The 22,426-nt window shown below is 36.8% G+C and overlaps 1 protein-coding gene across 1 annotated transcript in view; it reads right to left on the reverse strand.

Moving 5' to 3' along the window:
* The window catches only part of Kiaa0825 (KIAA0825 ortholog), a 442,157-nt gene that overhangs the window by 322,166 nt on the left and 97,565 nt on the right, over positions 1–22,426 (reverse strand). The window contains exons 7-10 of the mRNA XM_057790199.1: positions 16,956–17,117; positions 8,188–8,282; positions 2,404–2,631; positions 1,074–1,339 (exon numbers count right to left, since the gene is read on the reverse strand). Coding sequence (XP_057646182.1) covers positions 1,074–1,339; positions 2,404–2,631; positions 8,188–8,282; positions 16,956–17,117 — 751 coding nt within the window. The remainder of the gene's footprint in view (positions 1–1,073; positions 1,340–2,403; positions 2,632–8,187; positions 8,283–16,955; positions 17,118–22,426) is intronic.

Consider the following 22,426-nt stretch of genomic DNA (forward strand, 5'->3'; position numbering starts at 1 on the left):
TTATTAGAGATCAGTGCATTATTTAGGAATTAGGTTATCATTATTGCCGAAGAGCAACACACACTTGTCAGAATCAACTTTTCTAAAGCTATCACACATCCCATAAACACACTTTTTATTTTTTAAAAGTTGTAATTTTGGAGATGTCAATTATCTCATAAACTGTTTTTAAATAGTCTACTGAAATAAAGTGATTTCTGGCATATTTTGTTTATAAATTCAAGTATGAATCACAGCATCTGACTACTTATGAGAATTTAAAAAATAACATAACGGTATCTTACATTGAGGCAAATTTATTTCGCTTTTATCTTCAGCTATTTATATCACACTTTCTTATTTCATAGCTGAGAGACTATGCAGGCTGCATAAAAAATACAGCAGAGGCTCTTGGGTTGCGCTGGACTTGCAAGTTCACATGTTCCTTTCAAGGCTCCATGATAGGTTCTACAAAATTCAAGTGTAACCAGAAAGAACACTTGATAGTACCCATGGCAACTTTTATCTCCATACAGAAAACATATTGTATTTTTAGACTACCAGTGCACGAGAATTAAGATTGGCAGATGCTTCTCCTTCAAATATTATGGATAGTTTATTACTAAATAAATGTCCTGCAATATGTTTACACTAGGCACCAAGAGGGATTAAAATGCATTTATTCACTCTGGCAGTTCTGAACAGCCTGTTGGATTAGAAGCAGAAGCAAGAACTGAATATTTCACAAATGTTTATATGTGGGACAGAAGCAAACTTAATTTCCCTTTTCTATGTGGTCAGTTTAATGTGACTTATGGAAGGGATGGGGTAAATTCTTGTCATAACAACATGCAGAGCTTGGCTGCCCTCTTTTGTGCATGTCTTTAGTTGGGGTTGCCTTTGTTATTATCTACACATCAACTTTAATGTAACCCATGTTTGACCTTTTAAGCATTTCCTAATCAAGAAAGATAAAAATAATCCACCATATTATTATTTTCTAAATGATTTACATCAACATTTTAATTTTCTAACATCTGAAGAGTGCATGTTTCCTTAAGCATGAACATAAACTTAATTTAAAAGATACTCACTTCTTAGTTGTCTCTCTCATCAGATTATCATACTGCATGAAATGCTGGGATAAATAGGCTGCCGTGGAGAGGAGGGTGTGCAGGTTCTTCAGGGGTGCTCTGGAAGGCACCTCCCTGCCTCTTTCCTGTAGTCTTTCCAGGACAGCTGTTGCCACTTTACAGCAGCCCTCCACGAAGTTCCCTCTAATTTCCTGGAGAGAATCATCTCTGCATGCCAGAGCCAGTGGAAGCATTGTGTCCAGCTTTTCCATGATGTCAGAACAAAACTAGGGAGAAATAAATGTGGCGCTGAGTTATTTGTATTCTGACAGCACCGTGTAATTTATGTACAGAGGAGCCAAATTCCTAAATAATGAATTTGGCATCAAACATAAATATAATGACACAGCTTTATAACAATCAATTTCTCAGTTGTAGAAAGTTAAATGTTTCATGTCAAATAAGGAAATACCAAAATCATGTCTCTCTCTATATAATATAACCTTCAAACCTTATGCTCACCAGACAGACATGAAAAAGTCATGAGCCAGCTTTACATGACATTCCCTTTATGTGTAGTCAACATGACTCAAGATAATATGTATCCTTGATATTAATTTCACATTACTTTTGAACTTGCCCTAATTTGCATCTACTAAATTTCTATATACAAACATACTTTACTAAATCATACAAAGAATATTAGTTTGGCTTAAATAATACACAAGCAACAGAAACAATTTCATGTAGACTCATCGCTTGGGTAATTAGCCAGGATGTTTCAGAAGAGTTGTGTCTCTTTTCATTAGTTACTATCTACTGCTTTCTTTAATGGTAGATGGGCTGAAGGCACAGCCTGCTTCTACATCTGATTAGGCAAGAGAGTTCCCCAGGAAGGGTCTGGAGGTTCAGGTGGCAAAAGGAGAATGAAGTAGGGACTCTTAAGAACACCCATCACTGGCTGCTCTGTCTATAGTGGGGTGGGTGTGGAGTATCATCACACAGTGGGGTGGGTGCGGAGTATCATCACACAGAGGGGTGGATGTGGAGTATTGCTTAATGTCATTCCAGCTTTGTCAATACTGCCCAACTTATTGAGACCTTCTTTCGGGTTGCCTTAGAATAAAGGGGCAAATGTTAGCAAAAACAAACACGTCCATTTTGGTAGTTCTGGAGTATAGATACCAGAGAAGAAAACTAATATGTCCGGGTACCAGGTCCTTTCCAAGGAACACCACCAGTTGATCTGTAGGCTACTTTTACAATCCTTACATTGGCAAAAAGAAAGAATAAATAAAAGTAATGCCACACCTGCCAGCAGCAGTTTGAAGCAATCTCCTCTGATACTTGCCTTGGCAACTTTCTTTGGTTGTTCTTCCTCAGGAAATATGTGACCTTCTCGCCGAACTTCTGGGACATTTACAAGGTTCATAGTGTAGCTCACAGCTGAGGTTCTTTCTATTTCCTCCTGTTGGAGAACTTTCGTGGAAAAACCTTCAATGGCTGTTGATATGCAGTGTCCCATGGCAAGAGAGCTCTCTTTAAATACATTTCTCCAGTCAAACTCTAGTAATGCAGCCTGAAAGATATATGTATATAAGATCATATTCATATTAATTTTAACTTTCAGAACAAATAGCTTGATATAAAATGATTACTTTCATTTAACATGTTTAACACAAGATCCTTTTAATATAGTCTAAAAGCCATTCTTAAAACCTGAAGAATATCACCCTGTGTGTGAGGCAATCCACACAAATATGTGCATTCTTTCCACACACAACATGCTGACATCACTTTAATTCCTCAGTACATTTAATCAAAACCCCTATTCAAAATCTAATAATTTAAGAACTGTTCAATAAAACCATCTTTAACAAGAGCTGAAAGCTACAGTTACAACCTATCACATAAAACCTTTAAATCCAATACGTTTAATAAAGTCTAAATTAGATTTTTATAGTCTTTTTAAAGTTTACTGTTAACTAGAATTGCAACATAAGTTAGCATTTGATATTCAATCTTTGATTTCTCTTTTAATCTCAGAATTCCAGACAAGCTAAAAAGAGAAACAGCAATAAAATGAATTTCTCAGAGAAAACACACACTGCACCTTTCTGGTTTTAACTTGTTTAGAATTTCATTTAGTCTCTCCACCACAAAGCAGTAGGCTCTTTGTTTTGTTATTAAAAATGAGGAAGTAAAGTGGTCTGCATTGCTTTGTACGTGGGAGGAGATCACCAGAGTCACAGTCATTCTTTGTCTGTAGTGGCTTCACAGTAGACTTTTATTTTATATTCTATGCTCATAAGCAGCTCCTCTGGATAGCTTGTCTTCTTTTTGTTTTATTTTACATTTTAAGTTTTTTTATCCTATATATTGTGATCATATTCTTTACTTCCTCTATCCTCCCAGATCGCCCACTTCACTACCCATTCAACTCCGTGTGGTTTCTCTTTTAAAACAAAACGAAAATTGAACGTTATAATCTTGATGCCCCAATTTGTTTCCATTACTGTGATAAAACACCATGACCAAATACAGCTTAGGGAGGAAAGGGTTTATTTGGCTCACACACAATAATTACAGTTGATCACTGAGGGAAGAATGTACAAGAACCTGCAGACATGAGGGAGTGTTGCTTAGGGAGGAAAGGGTTTATTTGGCTCACACACAATAATCACAGTTGATCACTGAGGGAAGAATGTACAAGAACCTACAAGCATGAGGGAGTGTTGCTCACTGACTTGCTCTCTGTGGCTGACTCAGCTTATTTTCTTATATAACCTGTGACAAGGGGTGGCACTGCCCACAATGGCATGCCTTTTCCTACACCACTCATCAAGAGAGAAAATGCCTCTCAGATTCATCTACAGGTTAATCTGATGTAAGCAAACCTTCAGTTAACGTCCCTCTTCCTAGAATACCTTAGCTCGTGTAAAATTAACAAAAACTAATTGGCACACTTTGTTCAATTTTTAACTTTAGTCTTGCTCTAATATGGAAAAATATCTGTGAATGTAGACGTCCCCAAGTTCCTTAATGTTGTCAAAAGTACTAAAACAACGAATAGTAACACACTAAAGCCATGCTTAGAAATCAAGCAGTTTTAGCATATCTTGTCTGTAGTAACACACTACCTGCTCCAAATACCGAAGACTATGGAATGAGGGCTAGAGAAAAGACTGTGCAGCTGGGTGTCTGCTGCTCTTGCAGAGGACTAGAGTTTACTCACAACACCCATATCAGGTGGCTCACAAGATCCTTCAACTCCAATTCCAGTGATCCAGTGCCTTCCTTTCTGGCCTTCTCCAGTACCTGCAAACATGTGCACGTAGCATTCCCCTACCCACATAAACACACAGTAAGTCTAATAAAAATTTTTTAAAAAGTAGACCCTAGACCCTAAATCCCTGATCTATTTTTTGCTTTTCTTGATATCAGAGTTTTAAGCTAGAAAACTGAGTTGAACTGGATGGTTTCCATGTCCCTTTCGGTCTAAGACTGTGGCAATCAGGACTTTGAGATGGCTCAGTGGGGTAAGACAGGAGCAAATGAACTTGCTATGCAAACCTGATGCCTTTTTTTTTTGAGGACTGATCCCACGGTAGAAGGAAAGAGTAGATTATTGAACACTGTGCTTTGATTTTCAGTGCTGTAACCTGGCACATAGGTATTTTCACTTGTACACACACACACACATACACACTAATGAATCAGGATAAACCTATGAATTATCAAGATTAGAATAATTAGGCTAATATGTTATACATTTATCTAACATCATATTTACACATTTTATACAACTATAGAAAATAATAAAGATGGTTTCTATACAGTTCATGAGTTTACAAATCTATTGTCAAAATAATAGCTCCTGCTTTGATACTTAAAGTGTAACTGAACTTTTCTATCTAAAGTTTATTTGATCCTATAGCAACATAGAGCTTAAACCCATCTCTCAATTATATTTGAGTACAATTAACCAATAACTTAATCTCCTTACTGATAAGTGAAGATCAGAGGATAAAGCTCAGGTATCTGTTCTTTCCTTCCACCTGGAATGCTGGTATCAAACATAGGTCGCTAGAGGTGGAAAAATTACAGCCTGTGGTATAACAGCAACTTCCATGGGACACTGTAGTGGGAGCTGCGGGCTGTGTTCCTGCCGCCCCAGCTCCTGGTCGCCTGGCTAGCTTATGCCACGAAATAACAACACACAAACTGTAACACTGCTTGGCCCACTAGCTCTAGCCTCTTACGGGCTAATTCTCATATTTTTCCTAACCCATTTTTAGTAATCTGTGTAGCACCAGTCTTACCAGGAAAGATTCAGCATGTCTGACCTGTCAGCTTGCTTCATGGCGTCTGCTCTGGAGAGGAGCGGCATCACGTCTGGCTCAGAGAGGAGAGCTATGGAGTCTGAGCTCACTTCCTCTTCCTCCCAGCATTCTGTTCTGTTTACTCCACCCACCTATGTTCTAACCTATGAGGGCCAAGCAGTTTCTTTATTTTTTAACCAATGACCTTTCTCCATCAGGACACAATAATGATACATACGCTAAAGGAAACTACCTCTATAAAAATGAAAAACTATAAAGCCCTGATCTTTTTTTTTTTTGCTTATTTCTCTATTGCAGCACAAATATTCATAAAAGCCTTCCATTTATGCAAGGGACATATTTGGTAAATGTTACTGATTGCTATAGCTGCAGTCACTTCCCTATCCCTGTCTAAGCTTTGCTCTCTGTCTGCACAGGGAAGATCTTTTCCTGTTATAACTGATATGTGACCATATATGCTGGCCATATGAATTCTGCTCCAAAAAGAAGAAACAAAAATATAAATCTACCCTTACAAAAAAAAAACTGCAAACCTCTATGTCCTAAAACTGTCTTATAAAAGTCTATGTTTTCATGAAAGATTGCTTGTTTCTTTTTTTCCCATCTGATATTTGGTATCACACACATTCCAGTTAAAATAAAGAACATTTGTTAGTTAATCCAAGAAAACAAGACAAAACTGAGTGACTTTCTTTTCAGTGCAACAGTCAGGAATTGCTGAATCCTATTTTCTATTATGTAATGCTAGATTCATGCCGAGTATGATTTTCTTCTTGTTGTTGAAGCACTATGTATCCTTCTGTGTGCTCCTAACCATACCCTTTGCTTTCGAGGCTGAGAACTGTTATAAACTATACAGACATTGGTCTTTTAAAATATTTACACAGTGTATTACTCAGCATTAATTGAGAAAGCAGAAGCCATGTATGAAATTTCAAGAGGAAAGTTTAATACAGGGAACTGATTACTCGTGTGACTTGAATGATTGCAGCGTCCCTCGGCAGGGCAGCAGCAGTTTTCAAAGGATCATATTTGCTCACTCCCTCCTAGGAGTTGTTTTCTGGTGAAACTAGTGAAATGTTAGAAGGTAGGACATAGTAAGCTACATAGGACATAGTAGCTCACTAAGGAAATACCCTTGGATTGTAATGGTTTGAGATGCTTCCTGTCCCACTGTCTGCTTCCTGTTTGGCACAATGATGTGACCAGGCACGTCAGGCTCCTGCCGACAGGGACCAAGCTGTTTCTACTGTCATACTTCTATACCAGTTATGGGATGAAATCTGAAATCATAAAACAAATACATTCTTCTTCCCTTAAGTACCTTCTGTTGGGTGTTTTGTCACAGTGATGCAAAAGTAACTTACAGTAACCTAGGTGACAGAAAACTGGTGAAGCCAAGCACAAACTATGAAGCACAACACAGCAGCAAATCAAAATCACACCAAGACTGAAAAAACAAACAAGTCACTGTGCTTTGAGAAAGAGGCCAAGTCAAGGCATAGCTGCCATGAGGAACTGTGGTCACATACAGAATGTGGTGTAGCGAGGAGCCACAGCAAGGCCACAGGCTCACAGAGTTAGGGGATAGGTAATCCCAGTTTTTCTCTGCAACTTCTGCCCTCTAATATTTCATCAATATCTTTAATTATACAGACATTCCCACAATCTAGAAGGCAGGGGAGCCTGGCAACATGATTCTCTACAATACAGAACAGAGCAGAGGCATGGCAATGCACCCTGAACAGGTAAACAAAGACATTTGTTCAGACCTTCAACCCTTTCCTTAGAAAAATCAGCATTTATGGCTCTGTAATGGTTACCTACAGTTCACATTCTCAAAATACAGACCCTGAGCCAAGACGGGAACAAAAGTTTCTTGATTTCTGTTTTTATATCATTCTCTTGAACCTGACTGTGCAAGAGAACCATGAGACAACTTGATTTTTGTTAAAAACATTTTCCAATTGTTAGCTCGCGTTACTTGTACCAATTTATCAGTCTTCTTATGACATCTTTACATACTTATCCAAAGTACTTTGATCATATTCATTTTTATTCTCTTTTCATATTTTCTTTCACCCCTCATCTCTAGCTAATCTTCCTTTACTCAAGTTCGACACCACTCTGCTTACAAGTCTTGACTTGTCTAATCTAGAATCCACATTTTGAGAGAAAACATCTGTTTTTCTGAGTCTTGCTTATTCACTTAATGTGATAATCTCTAGTTCCATACATACTGAATAAACAAACAAAGAACTGGTCAAACTGTCATGTTCCTTCAGCCTATTTTCTTTGTTTCCTTACATTTTCAACAGCCTTGCATCTATAATGCATCATGAAACTTTGTTCTTTATAAATGAATAAATCTATTGTGTAAATAAATCTATATTTTTTTCATTCATCCATGGTACTGACAAGTAACTAGGGTGAGTCTATCACTTGACTATTACAAATGGAGACATAGGAAAATAAATAAGTAGCTATCTTGTGTGGTGATCTAAGGAGTGGCCCAGGAAAGTTATCCTTTTGCTTTTTGGAGAGAACACCACACTGATCTCCCTTGGGGCTGCCCGAGTTTCCATTGCCACGAACAGTACACACAGATTACTTCCCACTCTCATCAGCATCTGCTCTTCTGTTACTTGATGATAACTCTTCTGAATTTTTGCCTAAAACTTCTGAGGGAAATTTCAATCAAGATTATTTGGAAACAAAGGGAAAACTCAAATATTTTGATACACAACAGACTTACAGAAATGCAACCATGTTATATGTGAATAAAGTCTCACCTCTTTAACTGGTAATAATGGCTCTGGAGGAACACTGACTTCATTTGCTATATGTTTCTCTCCCATGGCTTCCTTATCAGATTTTTTCACTATTCCTAAGCAAAGAGAAGGAAATAAATACAAAAACATTCATTTAAAAAGAACAAACTTGGGTTGGAGCTCTTCTAGAAGATCCAGGACTGTTCCCGGTACTTCAGGAAGTTCAGAACTAAGTGTTACTCCAGTTCCAGGGACTCTGATGCCCTCTTCTGTCCTTTGCAGGGACTGCATGCATTGATGGACATTCATATTCTGGCACGCACACATACATATTAGTGAATTAATCTTTTTTTCAAAAAAAAACCAACTAGTTTAGATGTGATTAATGTACTAATTACACAGAAAATCACATACACAGTAATTACACATAACCGTGTGTGTGTGTGTATGTGTGTGTGTGTGCGTATTAATAGGGAATATAATCAGTAAGATACAAACTGGTGGCAGTATTGCAATTATGCAGGCATATACAAGGTAGAGACCCCTTTTAAATATACAACTTGATGAAATCTAAACAGCTTATAATTATATTCCTATCTGGCATACATGCATGTATAACCTGCAGAATAAAGATCCTTACTCTACATTCATGTTGGCAATACAGGATGACATACGAGTAAAAATTAATATTAACTTCCTTGTTAATTTCAAAAGTTCGATTTTGTCTGGTGTGGTGGTATAGGCTGAAAACACTTTGTGAGTGTGAAATCAGCCTGGGCTTCCCAGAAGTTAGAGTTTAAGCACCACACTTAAAGCTGATGGGGTTACATAAAATACTAGCACTTTCTTGAAAGATGGGCCGGAGAAACAGCTCCATTTATAAAGTGGATTGGGTACTTCACATTGATCCCCAGCACCCATATACAACCAAAAGCCTGGAGCCCATGACCATAATCTCAGCACCGGGAGGCAGGCACAGAGTATCCTACAGGATTTCTGGCCAATTAGTGTAGTTCAATTGTAATGTTCCAGATTTAATGACTGTCTGAAAGAAATAATACGGTGACCGGGAAAGATGGCTGAGCAAGTAAAGACAACTGCCTGATGATCTGAGTTTGATTCCCATGACCTAAGTTGTCCGAAAAGTTGTCTCTGATCTCCATATGTGTGCTGTGCCATGTAAATATCCATACACATACAGACACACACAAATAAACACAAATGTAAAATTTAAATAAGTTGGAGAGAAATTAAGAAAGACACCCAATGTTGGCTTGAAACCTCTATTCATACACAAAAACATGCACATGTACCTGCACACATGTACACACACATACCACCATCATCAGCATCATCAACATCATCATCAAGAACAGAATGCATAGAAACATAATGGTATATCAGGAGAACAAGTATGCTTTCAGTAATTATTAACAATGGTTAATTTGAAAAACAAAAATACTGGGACAGAAATAATCACTAACTCTTAAAATGGAATTATTTTTGCTATTGTTAAGTTTTATAATGAAGGAACTCTTTCCATGGTGCAAAATTTAGTAACTAAATATAAGAAAAAAAACTTTCCACTTTTCCATCAAGATTGCATTAACCAGAGTTTGATTAAATGAATCATGTATTGTCTACCTTTTCTGTTGCTTGACAAATTAGTATAGGATGATAAATTACATAGTATAATCCCATTTTTATTTTCTTTTACTAGACTTCAAGAAATTTTAAGAAATAGTTTCTCTATTGTTAGCAATTTTCTCAGTAGTATTTTAACCAATAAATTCATTTAGTAGATGGGTGCTGTTTTCCTCCTGAGTGATACTTTGAATTTAATTGTGAATACATTCTAAGGAATAAAGTTCTCAGAAAGAAGTATGTTTTATTCTAATGATAAAGTTACTTACAACATCTGTTCACTCTGAGTATACTAAAGGAATGCCTACTTAGATAATAACACCTCCGCTCCTGTTTGGGTAAGTGTTCCCCAAATGACCTGCAGGTTAAAGTCTTCTTTGTCCCTAGCTTCTGAAGCCATTAAGAAGTGGTCAATCAGTTAACAGATGGGTTGTAGCACCCTTGAAGGGCACATTGGATCTCTGCAAGAGCAGCAAATACTGAACCGTCTCTCCAGTCTCTAGCCCTCCTATGCTTATAATCTTATGGTGATGTTGTATGTCTGTGCGACTGATACACTGATACTGAATCATCATTTCATATACTTACAGTTTCCCTTAGTATTTACTCTTTGTGTTAAATAATTCTATGGACACTGTCACGTACATAGTTCATACCACCAATGTGTCCATATGGAATAGCTTCACTATTCTAAACTCCCCCTGCCAATACATAACCCCATTCCTTTCCCCCTTTTCCTGGCAATGTAAATATTTCAATGTTCTATAGTTTTTTTCTGTAACAATATATAGTTGGAATCTTACAGTATATAATTTTTTTTAAATTTAGCAATAAACAACCTTGGTTCCTCCATATCATTTCATGGCTTGATAATCTTATTTTTATTGATGAATAATATTCATTGTATTGATAGGCCACAAATTGTTTATCGATTCACCTACTGAAAAACATCTTACTTGTTTCCAAATTCTGGTAATTACGAATAAAGCTGCTGTAAACATTCATATACAGGTTTTTGTAAGGATTTAAGTTTTCAACTCATTTGGATAAACACCTGGAAGTGCAATGACTAGACCATATGGTAAGACTATGTTGAGTTTTGGAAGACAGTGCCAAACTGACGGGCAAAGATGCTCTACCGTTTTACATTCCTAATAGCAATGAACAGAGTTACTTTTCTGCTACACGCTTGTCAGAAAGTGGTATTTTTAGCATTTTTTAAAGATTTTTGCCATCTAATAGGTATACAGTAATATCTCATTTTAATTTGTATACCCATGGTGACATACTATTTTTTGCATATTTTCATATGCTTAGTCACCATCTGTCATGTTTAGTGAGCTGTCTACTCAGATATATTATGTATTTTAAAATCAGGTTGCCTGTTGAATTTTAAAGGTTCTTTGTATATTTGGATATGAATCCATTATCATACATGTATTTTGCAGTTCTTATTTTTACTTTGTGTCTTTTCATCTTCTTTGTGAACTTGACTATTTATTTAACCATTCCACTTAATAAACTTATCTTTCAGATACAGTAGTGCAATTGTAAGATACAGGCCAAGACAACTGTCCATAGTTCAAGAAAACTTGACATAATATCATGAAGTATGACATCATACAAATGAAGCAGAGAATGCTAAATGTTCATCAATGAATACACAACAATGGAAAACTCTTCATCTACGGCAAATATTAATATGATAAGTATAGAGGCTTAATCAAGTTGTACATTTATAGGAGCTTTATATCTTGCATATGCCTGCATCATTTTAATACAATCAACATCTTACTGCATATATTCCCTATATATTCATATATTTCTATGTTTATGTAAATGCACCTACTGTGTGCATAGCTTTTCTACACAGTTATTTTAACCTGCCTGAAACTACATATGCTAATCACATCTAGAATGATTGACACTTGTTTCGTAAAATTTATTTATTCTTTTGATGTGTATATGTATGTTTTAGATTATATGTATGTGCACCATACACATGCACAGCCTGCTGAAGCCAGAAGAGGGCATTGGATTCCCTGGAACTGGAGTTACAAGCAGCTGTGAGCTGCTCAAAGTAGGTGCTGGAAACTGAATCTAGGTCTTCTGGAAGAGTAGTAAGTGTTCTTAATGTCATCTCTTAGTCTTAGTCATCTTTTTTGTCCCAGTTGGTTATTTAGGATTAATTATTATGAATTTGTTTCCTTCTCTTTGCTCAGGAAATGTTCCTGCATTTTCCTAATTATTCACTTTTAATAGGATGACAATCATTTATTATTTTAATATAGGAACATGTGTAGATGTACTTGTTTCCAGAAAGTAGATAAGTAGAAAAAAGTTGCAGTTTCATCTTGACTGTATATCCCTTAGGTTTGTTCCAAAGCTTAATAGTATTCATATGTTCAAAACCAATTTATCTGAATACTCTACAGGAACTCATGAAAGTAGCTAGTTTTAAGAGATACTTACCCTTGAAGCATCATCTTTGCAGATCTCTTTCTGGAAGTAACTGTGTGACATTGCAGAGCTAGAGTTTAAGTCTTAGGGAAGAAGTTGATTACCTTCTAGTTAACATTTCACTCCTGAATATGTTATATTTATTCAATAAACAAAATGCCCAGATGGTAGAAACCATCTGCTTATCTCCAGGATGAGTTAGACAAAGACAATATTCCTAAGCCATTTCTTGCTGGTTCATAACTCTAGAATGAATGACTTTCAATTAATTATATTAATCTTTAAAATATAATACTCCCAAAATTAAAAGACTTTTAAAAAACTTATCTTTAAGTGTAAAAGTAAATGGAGTCATTTTTAGATAGGATTAATGACAATCAATACACGTTAATAAAATATTTCATGAATACAACATTGCAGCATTTTTATATTTGTTTGCCATTCAACTGGCCAATTTCAAAACCTAACAAAATAAAATTCTATGAGTTCATTGAACAACTAGGGAATTACTGTATATATTTAAAATAGATTGAAAATTCTGTGCACACTTTATTATCTACTTTTGGCTCGACTTTCAAACATAATTATTCGCATGAAACCAACAGTGGATTCTCTAAGTATATGCCTAGATTAAGAACCTCAGAAGAGCACACAGGGTCACAAGAGTGTCAGCTGCTCAACAGCTTCCCCTACAGAGTTCTCTGTGGTTCATTTTACACTTCTGGCTATTTTGCACACTGCCACTTTGCTCTCTTTCACAGGAACTGGAGGTTGGCAGTACTTCCCTGTGACATCCACTTTCACACCCAAATTGGTCTTCATAGGTTCCCATTGTGTGCACTTCAAAGCAACTTGCCTTGTTGGCAGCTCTGAGTGGGAAGTGCAAGTCTTTCTTTTTTTCACTGCTCTTTTCTGGCTCACAAGCAACCTCCCACCAAAAGCTGAATCTGTAGAAGAGACTACATCCAAGAGATAATACCATAACAAAGTATGAAGAGAAGCCCAGGTGGCCACCTTGCAAATTTCCAATGTGGAAGCCTTCGACCTCTCTGCCCAAGAAACAGCTAAAGTCCTAGAGTAATGAGCTTTAGAAGCCCTAGGAGCCTCTTTACCTTAACTACATACGCCTCCCTAATACAATCCCCTAACCATCTAGCTAAGGAACTCTTAGAAGCCATTTGACCCCTCTTAAGACCCCCTAAGAGTACAAACAATCTTTCAGAAGATCTGAAATCTTTGATTCTTCTGAGACAAACCCTAAGTGTTCTTCTTACATCCAATTGAAGCGGCCATTGCGCTTTGTCGTTGCTGGTGCTAAAGAGAAACGAGGGCCAAGAAGCCTCCTGGTTTAGATAAATCTCAGATGCCACCTTTGGAAAAATTGAGGAACTGCCCGAGAACTACTTTATTCTGAAGGAGCATCATAAATGACCCCCCCAAATCAAATCTAAAGCAAGCACGTAAAAATACCATCACACAGAAGAGACACAGGATGGCATCAGTACAGTCAATCACTTTCTCAACAACGAAATCAGAAAACCATCAAATCTGACCAAACAAAACAAATAGTAGAACTACTAAATTTTCTTTCTCATAAAAGATTTATCCTGTCTCTATCAATTCTCTTGTTCACATTCTGATTCCTAAGAGTAAACATTACAATAGAAAGTTAAATGTGTGATTAATTATCTTTATACATCCTGTATGCAATGTTAAGCATTTGGATATTTTTAAAACATTCCGAAAATGTGGGGAAAAAAACCTTCATTTTTTTTATATTGTTTGGATTATATAGTCATATGAGGCTACTTTTATCAGGTTAACAAAATATGCTCCAATGAAAATCAGGACCCAGGAAGCCACCTGGATTGCTCTCTTTCCCTCCATTCTCTTCCAGAAAGAGTTTCTAGCAAAACCATACAAATAGGTACCCTTTGCTTTCTATAGTAATTCATCGTAGGTATCTTTTCCCTTCTAATTCAAACACCAAAGTTTTTGAAAAGAACTGATTAACACTGACACACTCAAAGAAACATAAGATTCCGCCCCCCCCCCAACAATTTCCTTTCAGATCATTTTTTACAGTCACTTATATGAAGTTGTATAGGATCGAAGCAATCTTGGTTTTCTTACACAAAACAAAAACAAGACCAAACCCAAACCCATGAATTTCAACTTCAAAGAAAGCATATATCACAAGGTCCTGTGGAATGGCTCCAAGTGGGGGTGTTTGCTGCCAAGCATGACAACCTAGGTTGAATTCCTGGAACCCACATGGTGGGAAGAGAGAACCAATCCTGCAAGTTATTCTCCTTCCACACACACAATCAAGCACACACACACACACACACACACACAAATGTGCAGAAACTTTTTGGCTTATTTTTAACAACAATTCTGGATCATCAATATGACGTGAAAAATTAAAGAATAGCCAAAAAGAGATGTTTTACTACTAAGACATTACTCAAAAATTACTTTTAAATATTGAATTTGATAACCCACAAATATGGGTTAAGAGCAACTGTAAATTATGATGTGATTACAGCGATTTTTTTACTTCACATAACAATTGCAATGCCTGCTCTTGAGTGTGCAGAGTCTGCGAGCCTCACTAAGGCTCAATCCTAATCTAATGCAGTGCAATACACCTTTCTTTTTCCCCTAAAATCAACAGCTAAAATCTTTTCTTCAGATCTTGCCTATTTCAGTTTTATGTCCTTACAACATTCCTCTAATAATATTAGTAATGTTGCACTTAAGAACAAAGCTCTCTCCTAACTGATACATACTATCAAAGCTCTCTCCTAACTGATACATACTATCAAAGCTCTCTCCTAACTGATACATACTATCAAAGGCTGTACTGGCATGAAAACAAGATGATGGACAGAGACCTTGATGACATGGAATTCAGTCTTTTTTTTTTTTCTTCTAAAGAGAACAGAACATAGAAAAGTGAGAACACATTATCTTGGCTGGTCATGATGGATGAGCACCAGTAGCTAATATCAATTCTGTGTGGCCTCAACATAGCACCAAAAATTTGGAAGTCTTAGGGTTTAAAATTCTCTGAGCTCAGATCAACTCCATTTAGACAGGCAATTAAAGCTCTCGTTATCCCCTAATTTAGTCAACAGTTCCTGTTTGGTTTTTGCTTAAAGCATTTTCTGTCTTACATTCTTGCTAGCATCAGAAATCTGTACTCCACCCTTATTTTGCCTAATGAGCGGAAATTCGGTACAGTGATGGCTACAGGTTGGCTATAATTGGAGTATACCCCACAAGAGCTCATATGTTAGAAGCTTAGTCTTCCCCATGGTAGTAAAAGAATGGAGGGCACTGAAGAGGAGAATGCAATAGGTGGGCACTGAAGAGGAGAATGCAATGGGTCAGGGCACTGAAGAGGAGAATGCAATGGGTCAGGGCACTGAAGAGGAGAATGCAATGGGTCAGGGCACTGAAGAGGAGAATGCAATGGGTGGGTACTGGCAGCCACACCCTTGGAAGGGTGCTCACCTGAGTCAGCATACATTTTGGACTTTCTCCAAAACTATGAGGTAAATAAGCCCCATTCCTTTCTAAATTATCCAGGCTCAGAAACTTTGTTACAGTAATAGAAAATGAACAAATACAATGATCTGTATTACTTACTTTAGAACAGTGTTACCTAAAGTTAACCTGAAAGATAGAAAATTGCTTAACTGTGCTAAACATAAAAGAAGCTTCAACCCCAGCCACTATCTTTTCTAATACACAAGTCAAAGTAAATAAAAAAGGACAGAACTATGTATACAAAGAGAAGCTAAGGATTTATTGTTCTTAGATATGGGTTTTGCATGTTAAAAAATTTAGTTAATTCCTGCTTCCCTCAAATTGTTTTAAAGATGTAGCCACTTTCTGAGCATGCCACACATGGTCGTATGTGAAAGAGAACTGTGGCCGCCATGGTGCAGAAAAGGTATACGTGAGACAACAAAGAGTTTGTCTTGGTCATATCCTCTGACTGCTACACATATTGTCAGAAACATTATTTCAACCTACACAGTAAAATATTTTTCAAAGAGATTTTGTTTCAATTAAATTAGAATAATACATTACAAAATTAGAGTAAGTATTTGTAATAACTCACAGTGTAGTAAATCACATCTGGTAATCATAAGTTTTAAATATCTTATGCATGACCTAGTATGCTATGTTATTTAATTTTCACAACTCCACTTTTGATATTGGAATCTGAAGTATTGGGGCCTACAAAGAGAGAACTTGATGTATTCCTAAAAGACTACCAGGAAGGTGAGAGAGCTCTGGCCTAAGGAGACTAGGAAAGCTGCAGGAGGAGGTCACCTGGCTTCTTGTGGCAAGAGCATAGGTGCTCCGCCACCCAGTCTGTGACTCTTTCAACAGGCCAGCCTGTGGTTCTTCGCAGGGAAAAAGATACAATATTAGCCAAGGGTAATTATCCAAAACAATCTTAGGAAGTTTTTGCCCATCAGAATTAAGGACGCTCAAAGTGAAAAAAAACAAAAAACAAACAAACAAAAAAAAAAACACTATGTGTCATGCTGAATATTAATGCAAACAACTTCATCATGTACTTCTTTCAAATAATGGTACAGATTAAAAGTGGCAGGGAGCATTCAGAGAAAAATTGTCTATGCATGATTAACTAAAGAGCACAGTACCTAGAGCATTCCTGGGCATCTCAAGCAATAAAAATGACTCTTCAAACAGTTCCTGAATGCTTTTTTCCAGCTTCAAAGCAGATTCTATCAGCTGTGATAGGAATCTGAGTTCATGTAAGGACGAAGAAGAGTGTCTTCGATCCTGTGGGCACGCAGAGCTGACTGTGAAGAAATAGACACTGTTACACATTTTATTGATTTCTTTGGAAAGTTCTAGAACAATCGATTTGATCAAAAATACCATAAAATTGACAAGAGCTTCAAATTTTAGGCATGCTTGTTTATCACGAAACACATTCTAGGGGAATCATTTCTTCCAAGAAGTTATAGATAAATATCATCTGTGAAGCAATTATGACAAATAACTAGCTTGCAAGTTGTTATAAAATAGAAAACTTATACAACTGTATTTTTGAGTCTATCAAAATTTGACTTTGATTATGAGGAAACATCAGACAAACTCAAATTAAGGGACATTCTTCAAAATAAATTAGCAGTACCTTTCAAAACTATTTGTGCCAGAAAACCAAGCTTCATAAATATTACAGTGTAGAAGCATACAAAAGACATAATAACTGAAGCCATTATTAGATTCACCGCTAAAAATATGTGCAATCCATTACTCTTTCACAAGCTTCTTATTTCTTGGTTTAAATATTGAACTGTATTTATGAAAAAGATACTTTTGATTTGAGATAATATGTTCTGCAGAATATAAGAACAAAGGTTTACCACATAGTCTTAATTAAAAGAATGGTTTTGAGGAAAGAATTAGAAAGAGAAGGGAGAGAGGTAGAAAGCTAAGTGAAGAACCACAAAATGTAAACGTGTAGTAAAATAATAATACACATGCATTTGAGGAATTTGGAGGGTAAGGAAATCAGTAATTTTCCCTGGTATTCTTATGTAGATTCCCCTCTGTATGCTGTGACTATGTTTTATTACCATTGGTTAATACAGAAGCTGCTTTGGCCTATGGATAGGCAGAATAGAGCTAGGCAGGAAAACTAACCTGAATGCAGTGAGAAAGAAAAAAAGAGTCAGGCAGATGCTATGTAGCTACCCAAGAAGCAAGATGTGAGGTAACAAATCATGAGACTCATAGTAAAATATAAAATAATAGAAATGGGTTAATTTAGGATGTAAATTAACATTAAGCTAGCTAGGAATATGCCTGAGCTGTTGACCAAAGAGCCTTGTAATTAATATAGTCTCTGTGTGATTATTTGGGCTTGGGTAGCTGGGAAACAAAAGCAGTCTCCATTTACAATATTCAGACAGCTTTATAAATCTGAAATTTAAAATATATAAGAAAAACATCTAAAGAACAGATATAACTTCTCAAACTGTATATTAGTTTTATATCAATAAAAAGAATCAAATCAATGTGGCAAATGGGTACAAACTATAGAATAACTACATAATCCATGAAGCTATGTTTAAAATTCCCTTACCTAAATAATTGGGGTATACATTTTATGCAGGAAAATACAATTTATACAAAGACTGATGTTTTTCCTCACAGTCATACTACTAGTCAAATCACACTTCCATTTAATTACCACAGAAGACAGGAAATGTTTAGGAATACAAAGAGTAATTTCCTTACTAGGTCCCTTTAATTTCAGTCTGTTGCTTCTATATTAGAAATGTATCACCAGATGGTATTTCTGACTATATGTTCAAGTATATAAAGAATTTTTCTTTTATTAATCCCATTTCCTGAAACATATTTAAAAAGATTAATTGTAATTAGAAAATTCACAATCTCACTCTAACAAGCATCTGGTGATGTCAGCAGAAAACACGAAGAAACTGATGAGTCCACATGGAGACAGATGCTCTTATCACGTAGACTTAGAAGGAAGGCTTCAGAAACACAGCTTTACAGGTAATCTATTTCCCTTCAGTTAAAAAGCTCAAAGACTGGCATCAAACTTAAATCCACAGAACATAGTCTTTAAGCAAGGGCTAACCAAAACTATCATTTTAGCTTTACAGGTAATCTGAGAAATCTATCCATAAATTACAACTATGGAATAATATCTACCTCTAAAAAGTAAAAATACCTAAAACTTCTTACAAAAATTCTATACTCATCCCCACATTAAACATCATCCTACATTTAAAATGTTCCTAAGTAGCTTATTTTCTACCCATGATTCTTCTAGAAAGATGCACAAAATCCATTTGAGGCCTAAAGGAAAACATGTGAGGATCATGTATGGATCTGAATGAAAGGAAGAGTCCAGGATCCTACTGAGCATGCACAGTGAGTGTGTGGAGGTGAACCACCAGGACTGCAAATAGTTATGTGGGACTAATCATAATCCCAATAATGATTTTTAAAATAATAATGAAAGATTTTTAAAATAATAATGAAAGAAGTATCATTTGCCAGGGTAGGTGATACAAGTCTATGAATCCTTGAATTCTAGAGATGTTGGCAAAAGGATTTTGAGTTCAAATTCAAGGTTAGTATGGACAACATATCAAGACCCTCTCTCAAAACAACAAACAAGCAGAATCTGTTGTGGTGAAAAATTACTCTGTAGCTATCACTACAGGTAGGTTATGACCTCAAAGGGCAACTAAAAATGTGAAATTGTGTAAAAACACAAATAACTTTCAATAAAATTCTACTTTATCCATGCTCAGTTTTTAAAATTAATTTTTAGATTAGTATACAAAGTAACAGATTTCATCATAGTGTCTCATTTGTTTCCCTCCTCCACTGTGGCCATTTGTTTAGGAGCAGTGGGGAAGAGGGATGGATAAAAACAGAGTGCATGCACACATGCGTGCACGCCCGTGCGCACGCACACACACACACATACACAACTATGAAAAGGTCGTGTTACGAACCAAAGAATCATCACAAGAAATCTATTTCTTCCCTTTTATGCTATTGTGGAAAAAATAGGGTACAGGTGGAGGTAATTTTAAAGGGACATCTCATGCAATTGCCATGAGCAAAAGAAACTTTGTTAGACAAATAAACAGTAGGAACTTATTTCTTATGAGTGTGTATGCATGTGTGCAGATGTATATGTGTATATTCATGTTTAAGAGTTTGCAGCTGTGGGTGTGTGTGCATTTTCATATGTGTGCAGATGTGCATGAATGTGAAGTACAGAGTAAAATCAGCCATAGGAATACTGTTTGCCTTCTTTGAGACCGTCATTTTGGTCTGCAGCTCACCAGTTAGGCCAGGCTAGCTGGCTAGCAAGTCCACAGGGTTCTTCCTGTTTCTGCCTCCCCAGAGTGGGATTTTAAAATGGGATGAGAAATATGAGAAGGGGAGGATGGGGGGAGCTCGGGGGATTGGGATGGTTGGGATATAGGAAGGATGGATACGGGAGCAGCGAAGTATATATCCTATCTAAGGGAGCCATCTTAGGGTTGGCAAGAGACTTGACTCTAGAGGGGTTTGCAGGTGTCCAGGAATATGTCCCCAGCTGGTACCTTGGGCAACTAAGGAGAGGGAACCTGAAATGACCCTATCCTATACTGATGAATATCTTGCATATCACCTTAGAACCTTCATCTGGCGATGGATCGAGGTAGAGACAGATTCTCAATTTGGAGCAACGGTCTGAGCTCTTAAGGTCCAAATGAGGAGCAGAAGGAGGGAGAACAAGAGCAAAAAATCAGGACCACGAGGGATGCACCCACCCACTGTGACAGTGGATCTGATTTATTAGGAGCCCACCAAGGCCAGCTGGTCTGGGACTGAATAAGCATGGGTTGATTCCGGACTCTCTGAGCATGGCCGTCAATGAAGACTGATAAGAAGCCAAGGACAATGGCACTAGGTTTCAATCCTAATACATGAACTGGCTTTGTGGGAGCTTCGCCTGTTTAGAAGCTCACCTTCCTGGACGTAGATAGAAGACCTTCGTCTTCCCGCAGGGCAGAGAATTTGGACTGCTCTTCAGTATCGAGAGGGAGGGGGAATGGTGTGGGGGGAGGAGAAGAGGAGTGGGGATAGGGGGAGGGGAGTGGGGGGAGGGGGCAATATTTGGGAGGAGGGGAGGGAAATGGGAAACGGGGAGCAGGTGGAAATTTTAATTAAAAAAGAATAAAAAAATAAAAAAAAATATTTCTAAATAAAAAAAAAAAAAAAAAAAAAAAAAAAAAATTAAACCTGTGCTGCCACAATTGGCATCCATTCTGTCTGATGAAACTGTAGTCCGCATGCTTGTGAGGCAACTGCACAGATAAAGCATATCTCTCTCTCTCTCTCTCTGTCTCTCTCTGTCTGTCTGTCTCTGACTCTTGATAGAAGCTATTCAGAGACATTCTCAGAAAAAAAATTCCGAGGCCAGAAACCATCAAGTGTCTTCATTTCTCCTTCAGGACCAGCACAATCACTTATACAGATTTGAAACGGAAAAGAAATTGTTAAAAAAAAAAAAAAAAAAAAAGATGAGAGATGAGGTGTTACATGAACAAGAGGTGTTAAGAGCATGGCTGGGAAATCCACAGACAACCGACCCAAAGTCAGTTAGGTCCTCTACATGTGGGAGACACTTGTGTAGCCTGAACAGTTTGTGGGACCCCTGGCAGCAGGACCAGGATCTATCCCTGGTGTTTAAGATGGCTTTTTGAGCCCATTCCAGATGGTGGGATGTCTTGTTTAGCCTTGATGCACTGGGGAGAGTCTTGGTCCTGTCACACCTGAATATGCCAGGCTTTGAATATGCCAGGCTTTGTTGATTCCCCATGGGAGGCCATACCCTTTCTGAGGAGTGGATAAGAGGTGATTTGGGGGGAGTTGTGGGAGAAGAGGGAGGAGGAAGAGGAGGAGGAACTGTGGTTAATATGTAAAATAAGTAGACATTTTTAAAAATGTATAGTTGAAAAAAAGAATGAAATCTCAATAATCCTAGATATAGCTGGATTTGGATTTGATTGAAAACAAAGGCATTTTTCAAAACAATAAATATTTAAGTTTGTAAATAAAGAAAAACTATGGTACTCTATAGGAATTATGGTATTCTATTTGACAAAGCCATCTAAAAATCAACATCTAAAAAGTAAATATGTTCAAAAGAACATAAAAGAAATGAAATAGAAACCTGGAGGGTATAGTCCTACAATTTACTCTAAAATATAATTTTGTATATTTAAGATTTTTAATTATTCTTTGCTAACTTCTTTCTAATAATAACTGATTATTTAAAACATAGATAAGATATTCCAAATTTTACCCAAAAATTAAATGTGTGTTTGTGTATAAATATATATTTTATGCAAATGTATCTATAGATGTATTAGTAATAAAGAATGTAGATTATAAACCACATGGTTTAAAACACTTTTGCTTACTGTCTAGTAGACATCATATTAATCCTATTGTCTTCTAGTGAAATGTAGGACACTGGAAGCTGATCTAGAGAAATATTAGGGCTCCTCACATTGATCTGCAACAAGCAGCCTTTGAAAAAACTATCAAACTCCAGCTAAAT

Source organism: Chionomys nivalis, chromosome 15 (genome assembly GCF_950005125.1).
Source record: "Chionomys nivalis chromosome 15, mChiNiv1.1, whole genome shotgun sequence".
In the NCBI taxonomy this organism is placed as follows: Eukaryota; Metazoa; Chordata; class Mammalia; order Rodentia; family Cricetidae; genus Chionomys; species Chionomys nivalis.